Raw genomic sequence first — 10,292 nt, 5'->3', positions numbered from 1 at the left:
TTAGTCATTTGGCAGTGATTCGGCATGTTGGCAGCGATTCCGAAGTATCTGAGCCTACGTGGAAGCATAGGGAACCTCATTCTAATGTGACACAGTGCTTGGCAGCTTTGGATACCCTTGGGTGAAGGCTAGATGCATCAAAAAATTTTGATTTCAGAAGGGTTCCGCACTTGTAGCAAATTCGTCGGCATTTTCGAAGTGCCTATGAGCTGATCTGGGTTTCGTACTACACATGAGAATTGTAGTTCGTCAAGTCCTCTTCGAAACACAACTGGAACCGTGCAATTTTGACTTTGGACGGCAAAGTTACAACAATTCTTGTTTGGCACATCAAAATTAAGGGCATTTTGTGTGTGCTCGTGCACACATGCACCATCAGAACTTCAAATGATGATATTTCCCTCATTCGACTATAAACAAAAAGGCCTAGAACTGACTAGCCCAATCCTTCGTGATGTTATGTGTCTACATATTTTTTAGTTTAGACCTTTACCCCCTCGGCCTTCTGGGTTGTTGGGCTAGTTTCCTCCATCTGAGCGAAGGAAGAATGGAGTCCCACATCATCAACTGCGGTTCTCCAGGCTTCTGGTTCATCTCAGCTTTTTGGTTCATCGATCTGATAAAAAGGTGTAGGTGGCTATCCTAGATCAGCCACCGACGTCGTCACGACGCCCTTGTTCTGGAACTGTCAATGGTGTGGTCGTCCCTTTACAGTCCAATATTTGAGTAGATAAATGCTCTTCTTCTCGATCGAGTCTGGTGTACTTTTACATGCGTAAGCTTCAAGAAACGGCTAAACATTCCAAACTCTTCTTCATTGACCCTAGGGTTTATCCTGAAGGTTATTCGGAGACCCTGATCCTCTACTGCCGAGCTGCCCAGCAAGACCCTATTGCCAAGACACAACAAGGTCGTAAATTACTGCCTTACCCTTGCCCGAGTGGGGGTAAGACAGTCATTTACAACCTTGCTGTGTCTTGGCAATAGGGTTCTACCGGGCAGCTCGACAGTAGAGGATCCATGTCAGTTATCTGGTGGCTAGGCTATTTTCTGGAATAATGACATAAATGTTTGGGTTCGGTTTTTTCCTCTTCTTCCAGGATCATTTTAGGTGGGTCCTTCAGTAGAAAAAATTCCTGGGTCCACCCTTTCAATTAAGGAGGTTTCACCATCCTAATCTTCCTATTTAGGTAATAAGGGACAAACAGGTAACTTCATATAGATTACGAAATTACACCTATAGCCCAATACACAAACTTGCCAATTCCCCTAGAGGAGGGAGAACATACCTGGTCTAAACTATAATGCATAGAAATACACTCACTAGCTCATAGGATAGAATAGATCATACTTGGTCTACTACTAAATAAAGCAAGCTCTTTATTTATCCAAATGGCCTTGTGTTGAACATTCCTGCTGGTCTCCTTCAATCTTTAACTTGCACTGTTGCTTAAGACCTTAGCCCATTAATTAAGTGTTTTTCCTTCTTTGACTGGCAATTAACAACACCCAGAGGCCAGGACCCAACCCCCAATGTAGAGGTCATTGGATTTCAAGGTTAACAAACAATGGTTGGTTGCCCTTCCTTTCCTTTATAGTAAGCAAATACTTGTAAAATGAAAAAAAAAAAAAACAAGAAGAAAGAACAGGTTCTACTTAATACTAGTTGTTGATAGTTGCAGAATAAGAAAATGTGTTTAGTCTCTTGGATAGGGATGGTCTACTGTGAAACACTAGAATTTAATGGAAAGACTTTCTAGAGGGTAGTAGAGTTGTGAGGGATGACTGGGTAACGATCAAGGCAATCGGACCATGGGTTTCTGGTGGGTCTGCGGACTCGGCGCAGGGATTTCCAAACGGCACTGTTGCACTTGAAGCCCGATCCAAAGGCGATCTGCCAGACGCGATCACCACGCTTCAGCTTTCCTTTTGCCTCCAGATAGGCCAGTTCGTACCATATGCTGCTGCTGGAAATGTTACCGAAACGGTGCAACGTCATCCGTGACGCCTCCATGTTGGAGTCACTGAGCTCTAGGTTGCGCTGCAACTCATCCAGCACGCTCTTGCTGGCCGGGTGCACGCAGAAGTGTTCGAACGCCAACTTGTAGTCAGGGATGTAGGGCTTCTTCTTCTTCTTAGACTCCTCACCATCACCACCACCACCACCGAAGAAGTAACTCCACACGAGGCTGGAGAAGAAGAGGAGTTGCTCGGACAAGGGAAGGACTAGTGGACCAAGCGTAGTTATGTTAGTCTTCAGTGCATTCCCTCCTACTTCTATCAAATCTTTGCTTATGCTTAGTCCCTTCACCCGTTGCTCGTCTTCCTCCTGGATCACACACCTGCCACATTCCATACATTCCTAAATCATCCAAAACCAGTAATAATAACACAACACAAACAACTATTCTTGATTTTATTAATTCCAAAGCAAACCTGAAGCTGCGGTCGTCGGCGCCCTTATGAGTGCGGACGATGTGTTCGAGGTGGTATTTAGCACGACGGAAGTCACGACGGCGATTGGAGAGGAGGACAGCGGAGCAACCCATGCGGAAGAAACAGTTGGGGATGAGCATGGAACGGTTCTTACCAGAGTACCAGTTGAAGGTCACCATCTCCGTGCTGACAACGACGGCATAGTTATTGGAATTGGCTTGGAGCATATCCCTGGCCAAGTCCAGTGCTATGATCCCTGCGCTGCAACCCATTCCCCCAAGGTTGAAGCTCAGAATATTTCCTCTCATCTTGTACCTGTTCACTATCATGGCCGAGAGTGATGGTGTAGGGTTGAAGAGACTACAGTTGACCACCAAGACACCGATGTCCTTAGGTCTCACTCCTGTCTTCTCGAACAGTTCGTCTAGGGCACCAAACATCACCGTCGATGCCTCCGCCCTTCCTTCCTTCATCGTCGCACAATTCTCCGGAGACATCACCGCTTTAGGTATGTACGATTCGTTCCCGATCCCTGACGACTCCAGGATCCGCCTTTGGAACGCAAGGCTTGCATCGTCGAATTTTCCCGATTTCCGTGCTTGCTCTATGAATTCCTCCTTTGATACCTGCGTTAGTAATTCAATTTCAGTGTCTCTCTCTATTGACTTAGCCATGACTGATAGGAGAGAGAAAGAGAGATGGGAGGAAAGCCAGGGGTCATTCTCGTCAATGTCAAAATCCTTTCTTTCAGTTTCAGAGAGAAGAGAGAGAGTGTGACTCTTCAGTCTCTCTCTCTCTCTTTTTCTTCACTGTCTCACTCACGTGAGCAGGTCCTCAACGAACACGGTAACTATATAACTAAGAATGGACAATTCCGTAATCCACGGAGTCACGAACTCAACGGTGAACTCACAAGGAACGCGTATGAAGAACACACCAAAAAAAAAGGAAAAATCATACAAAAATTACAGAGACGTGCACGCGATCTTCAACACGAAACCCCCTCTCTTCTTGTCAGGGCACCATCGACAGTGCCGGAATGCTGTGGTGAAAAATTTTATGGAAAAAATTTTGCCCATAGTAGGAATGTTCCGTGACTCTTGTACGTGAATGACTCACAGTCATTTAGATGGAACATTCTCATAGATTGGATTCCATTTGAATGGCTATAAGTCATTCACGTATTGCTCACATACGTGAAGATTCTCCGTTCACGAATGTTCCTGCTACAAGACTAGCAGTTAAGGAAATTGAATAAATCCCTTCCTCTTTGGGTTTGTAAATACTCTCTTAGTTTTTAGTTTTTTCTAAAATACCCTTTAAAATTGAATTTTTATCCTCTCAATTACACTGCCTGTATTGTACTTGATCGTCAAATACATCTAATAGAGAGAGGTGGATCCCACCTCCGGTAGTGTGTTCAGGCAGGGGTAAGATAATCATTTCTGCCTCCTTTGTTAGATGTACTTGAGTCAAATACGTGCAATGTAATTGAGAGGATAAAAGATCCCATTTCCTTGGCTGCCAGCATTGTTCCTGCTACTAATTTAATTAGCAGCAAAATTTTGTCCAAAATTTACTATTTCGAGCAACCAAATTAACGGAGAAAGAGAAGAAGACAAATGGCACGGGAAAGAAAGAAAGGAAGGAATTAATTAGTTGATTACCTTGAGATCATCGTGGGGTTGGTAACAAGCGAAATCGAGAAGGTAGATGGGGCGAGGACGAGACATGAAGTAGACGGAAAGTGTGAAGACGAAGATGATGAGGAAAGCCAGTACGGTAGCAGAGTCGTTACGGGTCCCTTCCCAAAGCTTCATCCAAAGTTGTTCCTTGCTAAGGCTCCCTACCTCGGCACTGAACACCAATACCAACACCGGTATCGTGGCCAGGTATATCCCATGGTTGATGAGGTAGTGGTATCCAAGCTTCACGTACTTGAGGTTTACCGACTGTAGAAAGTCCGGCAGACGACGACGAACACCCACCGAGAAGGTGGGAGAACCGGCGTCTGGTCCTGAGGACTCTATACCCCGGTTTACGATCTCCGTGGAGAGGAGGGTGTGCTCCCCAGTGGCCATTAGAACAACTTGGAACTGGGCTGCTTCTTCTTCTTCTTCCAATTCTTGGTGGTAACTCTCTCACTCTTCTATGATCAAATGTAATGAAGAGGGCAGAGGTTGCAGAGTCCTTATAAATGAAAGGTAGTGGGTGAATGGATAGTTAATGTGCGCACCCAACATCACTGGCCAACTGGGTGCGGTTGGGACTGCCATGAATTCTTCATTAAATGACCTTGCTTTAAAATCTCTCTCTCTCACTCTCTCTGTGTGAGTAAAATGACGTGGTTGTCTTTTATTCCACCGTGGGAAATTAAAAAAAAAAAAAAAAGTTCAGACTACGCACAAGTGCGGTGGAAAGTACCGCCTTGCCCTGCTTGGATAAGACACTCGGTCAAGGATAAGGCGGTACATTCCATCTTACTCATGAGTGGTGGCACCCATGGCAGTTGGAGCAGCGGAAGTAAAGGAGTCGAATTGTCATTTTTATAAGGTGAAGTAATGGTTTTATCTACCCAAAAAACAAATAAAGGTTTATCGATTATCTAAAAAACAAGAAATAATGGTTTTATCGATTACTAAAAACAAGAATTAATGATTTTATGACTTTTACCTTCTTCTTTGAATTTTTGCCAAAGTACATTCTTTTGGATGTCTCCGTGTTTAGTGACCATAATACCCCATTGTCAATAGTGTTTAAGTTTAATTCTTATTTAATCAATTTTTTCTTTTCTTGAAAGAGGGTTAAGTACACCACGTGCGTGTGGTAAGATAGTGGGTTGGCACTTGACACCAATGGGGGCCACGGGATAGGACAAGAATAGGATGGGCAAGGGGTCGTTTTAAAGGGGGAAAAGAGAAATAGATATAGTTGGACACTAGCCTACTGTATGCGGCGGTGTGCTCAACCTTCATTTTTGCCCTTTCGTGATGGGTTACGCAAAGGAAGATATCAAATTTGAGGTATTTTGTATTGTAGTTGGTATTGTCAACTCAATAAATCCACACAAACACGATAGATAGATAGATGAGATCCCGTTCATATGGGGACTTTAGTTGGGTGGAAGAATTGGGGTGAAAAGGGTTGAAGTGACATTTTAAAATCCAACCTCAAACCCCATTTTTTTTAGAGGGGGTGGTGAACTTACAATAGTCCAGAGAACAACATTAATAGTTTGTCTGCTAACATGGCACTTGAAAACCTCACTCTTATGTTATCTAAAATCTTACAAAAAATAAAAAATTTTAATTATTGTTTATAAAAAAAAATAAAAATCTCACTCTTATTCTCCAATCCACTACATTGTAGAACTCAATTCCTCAACATTCCCATCCATCATCCATGTCAAACAAATGGAACCTGAGTGAGAGAGGTGGGAGTTTGTGTGTCCCATCACATAGTCACTGTTGGACAAGTGTGTGTCCATCAAACCCGGTTTGATCCGGTTCAACCCGATTCACCTTTGTATTGAACATTTATACATTTTAGTTTATTATTGTCACATGCGATATAAACTTTTTTGAGCATTATGTGTCCGTAAGTTATACTTAAAATGGTAATCACGACTAGGGTTTGGGCGGGCACCCTTATCATATGGTCGTCGCATTGGGTATGCCTAGACATGTGATGTCGGGTCAATGCGAGTGCTCACATGTTTGATGTGTGCATTGGCGAAGAATCTACTTTGTCGATTCCCTCATGTATTCTTCGCGGATGTAGGAAGGGATAGACATGTGTCACCGACACTGCACTGAGGGAACCTCCACCGCAAAGTGTGATCGCATTCTTGGTTCATCAATGACCGAGACTCAAGCGAGTCAAAGCCGGTGTTCGGGAATGCGTGAACACTTTGTGAGTGAAGGAGTTATCCAACACGGTCACCACTGCCCGATTGGGGAACACCAAGATAGAGACTGCATCAGGCATGGTCGGATCGAACTGGATCCAGATGCTTTTGGAAATGGTTTTGCAAAATTTATTTTACATAAAATGATACATTATTTATAGTTATTTCAAATAAAGTGTTTTATCGAGTTTTGCGGGACCCGATCGGATGCACAAACGCCCTTATATGGACATGTACTATGGATTGGGGTTTGGCAGTACATGTGTATATGCCCTAGATTCCATAATGATGGTGTTGATTAGTGGGGGGTTGTATATGATAAATTGTTATCATATAGGAAGTTATTTGGAATTTGCTAATTTAATTGGCTCTTTATTTAATTAATGGATTTGGTGCTAATTGTAATTATCCATTAATAATTAAATAAAGAATCTAATTAATACTTTCCCTATTAGATTCTCGCTTCTTCACCTGTAGCACTTTGAGTTTAAACGAACGCCGATCGAGAGAGAGAGAGAGTCGACTCTCACTAGGGCTCTATTAAATCTATCTAGGATTTAATTAAACCCTATTATTATAAATAGGGGACCAAAAATACGCAGAAGGAAGCTCTCCACGTTTTTGAGCGACACTCTCTCTCCTACGTTTTTGGTTTCTCTCTCTCCCTCTTGTGATCTCTCTTCTTCTTCTTGCTTCTCTCACTGTGTTTGAGAGTTAGGGTTTGTGAAACCCTAGATCCTTGGCCGAGGAGTTTGAGGGCATCCGGGATTGGCGTGTAGAACCTTGGTAGCACCATTGGAGGTTCGACCGTTTTGCTTGGAGCGCTCATTGGAGGAAGAACCACTGTCTATTGGAGGAGCAACACTTGAGGCTCACCAGGTTAGCAGTTCTTTATTAATTCCTTCTGTTCATTGATTATTAATATTTATGGGATGCGAAAGAAACTCGAATCGATTATTTTCCGCTGCGCATTCGAGTATGGGATGGATCCCTCTTGCCATGTGATGGACTAGAGACGAGTTTCTCCGTCCCTATTGTGATAATTAATTTTATGGAATGCAATAGGGAAGGAGAAACCCTAATAGGGATGCACTAGGGTTCCCATGGGCGACCATGGAAAACCCTAAAATTAAAATGGGGCACCCATGGGCTAACCCAGGGCGTGCAAAACCCTAAAGATAAATATCTTGGTCTCCCTAGGGAACCAAGGTTTGATCCCTGGACCGTTGTTTAGCCAACAGTGTGGTATCAGAGCCACCTTTCCCACCCATGAATATTAGATAATTAATGGTTAATATGATTATCATGAGTGAGATGCAAGTTGGAACATGGGTGGTTAGGATATGGTTGTTGTAACAACCTTCCCATGTGCACATGGGTAGTTACAAGGTTGTTAGTATAACAACCTACCCATCTGATGATGGATTTGGTTTGTTTTGTTTATTCCAATTATTGAAGCATATATCCAATTAGGTTGTGATTACTAATTTTTATTTTAAATTTTTTTAATCATGTTCTATATGTGGGGGGGGGGGGGAGCGCACGCTGCCAAGCCTCTGTGCACGCCCTTCCCCATGAACCTACCCTTGTGCGCATCCCCTTGTGGGCTGCTGCCTGCGGACAGCAAGCTTACGGGCTGCGGGCCTGCAGGCTGCTGTCCGTGGGCTTTAGCCTATGGGCAGCGAGGCTGCGGCCTACAGCCCAAGGTTGCTTGTCCGTGGGCCCTGTGCCTATGGGTGCGCAGGAGTGCACTGCGACTTGCGCAAGTGGGCTGCATGCACCCCCTTGTTTTCCCTCCGAGTTTAACAAAAAAAAAAAAAAAAAAAAAAAAGATTTTTCAAAACATAATTTTATTATTTTGTTTTGTTTTTGGAGGATGATGATGGGTGAAGAGATTCCCTCTTTACCCACTTGCAATTAAAATGCGATTTTAATTTTATGGGCTTGGATACATGATATCACATGCGATGTGGTGGTTCAATAATTGAAGAAATTCATGTTTTAATTTTTGGTTCACTTGCTTTAATGCCCATGCATGAAATTATATTATGATGTGATTATGGGAATGACATTCTAATAAATGGATGGATTGTTTATGTATGTGATACATGGGGTTATGGGTGGATGTGATGCTTCTCTCTCTTTCTCTCTCTCCCCCTTTCTTTTTTATAAACAAATGTACTCCACCCCATGGGCAACCCAAATGGTGGGTTGGTTTTTCCATGCGGGGTTTCTTTATTATTATAGAAAGGAAAGTGTATAGAATTTTTTCTAGGTTTCCATTGTAATTTTAGAGGAGTTAGGACTCCTAGGGCATGTAGATGGTGATCCACATGTGGCGCTCAAAGCTTATGGAGATGCAAGTCACCTACTTTGAAGACGTGATCGGGCAGAGGAGATGATCGAGGCGTGGCATCCATGGCATGATAAATGCACCCAAAGTTATTAGTTTTATTTTTATTGGGAGGGTTCTTTAATTGCTTCTGATAAAAATGTCGTCATCCCATAATCACTTTTAATTAATGTTGATTAATTATGTTGTTTAAATTTATCCATGTATGTGAGAGTTAATTAATCCCTCTTTATTCACAATACATGTATGATATGGACTAGTCTTAATCGGTAGACATGTCCATGGCCTCCTATTGAAGATAAATGTAGAAAATGTGTGACATGACCCTGCATAAGCCGACATGACATTGTCAGGACCTCTGTCACGCATTTATATGTATTTACCTCCATCTAGATACGTTAGGGTATGGATAGTGAGAGGGCACTGCGACAGTGGGCCATCTTTCATGATTCCATGATTCTAACTAATGCGATAGGTAAGTACATGACTTGGGTGTATGTCAGCCGACAGGATCTGGACATGACACCCAGGTGGCCGAAAATATTGGAAGCCCATGAGGCGGACAGCTTAGTCCACACTACCATGGTGTGTATAATGACTCCCGACAAGGTAAGTTATGCATGCCAGGGTTGTAGGTATCCAATTCATCTTTTGGGTTATGAGGGAAACCCAAATCATGAAAGACCATTGATGTGTGTGTGCTCAATTTATTATTTTCAATGGTCATTAATTAGCATGTGGTTATTTACTTGTGCATGTGTAGATTAATATACGATGGCTACCGTTAATTCCAACCTGTTAACACTCATTAGCGAATACAAACTTAATGGTACAAACTATGTCGATTGGTACCGGAGCATTAAGTTGCTCCTGACTGCTGAAGGACTGTACACAGTTCTAGATGAACAAGTTCCTCCTCAACCCGACCCGAACGATTTTGAGGCAAATGAAGAGATGCAAGGGTTCCTCATGAGGGATTCCAAGGCATCACTCTATATCCTAGGATCGTTGGAAAAATCAGTTGTAGACTCAGTCAAGGATATACGCACTGCTGGGGGTAAAATGGATAAGCTTGTCTGAATTGTTCAACAGGCAGTTGACACACGCACATTCTGATGCGGTGAGTCAAATCCATAACTCCAAGATGTCTCAGGGGACTCCAGTGATGGATCATGTAATGAAAATGATCAATCTATTTGAAAAACTGTAATCTATGGGAACTGATTTCAGCCTGCGATACAAGACTGATGTGATCTTAGCGTCACTAACTTCTGCCTACGCACCTTTTAGGATGTCCTACAAGATGTCCGAGAAGGAGATGGAGCTCACCGAGCTTGCTAATGCACTGGTAGAGGCTGAAGCGCCTTGAAAAAGGACAAGGCTAAGGTCAATGCAATCGAGGTAAAGCCTTCTTCAAATGGGAAGAAGAAGAAAAAGGGAAGTAAGGGCAAGACCCGAAGCCAAGGGTGGGAAGTCCGTAATAAAGGCAAAGGCAAGTGCTTCTATTGCAAGAAGGAGGGTCACTGAAAAGAAACGCCGTGCTTACCTGGCAACTTTGAAAGACAAGAAGCCGGATGAAACAGAGGTCGCTAAAGA

General features: G+C 43.0%; 1 protein-coding gene across 1 annotated transcript; it reads right to left on the bottom strand.

Annotated features, from left to right (window-relative positions):
* Positions 1–1,739: 1,739 nt before the first annotated feature.
* Positions 1,740–4,559, bottom strand: LOC122668159 (3-ketoacyl-CoA synthase 10). The gene is made up of 3 exons (XM_043864753.1): positions 4,104–4,559; positions 2,437–3,062; positions 1,740–2,342 (listed from the first exon to the last, which is right to left on the bottom strand). Exons 1-3 carry the CDS (start codon positions 4,515–4,517, stop codon positions 1,757–1,759), a joined length of 1,626 nt encoding a protein of 541 aa, XP_043720688.1. The 5' UTR covers positions 4,518–4,559; the 3' UTR covers positions 1,740–1,756.
* Between the last annotated feature and the right edge of the window lie 5,733 nt (positions 4,560–10,292).

This window comes from Telopea speciosissima, chromosome 7 (genome assembly GCF_018873765.1).
Source record: "Telopea speciosissima isolate NSW1024214 ecotype Mountain lineage chromosome 7, Tspe_v1, whole genome shotgun sequence".
In the NCBI taxonomy this organism is placed as follows: Eukaryota; Viridiplantae; Streptophyta; class Magnoliopsida; order Proteales; family Proteaceae; genus Telopea; species Telopea speciosissima.
The sequence above is the reverse complement of the archived record's forward strand: the minus strand, read 5'-3'. Positions and strand labels throughout refer to the sequence as shown.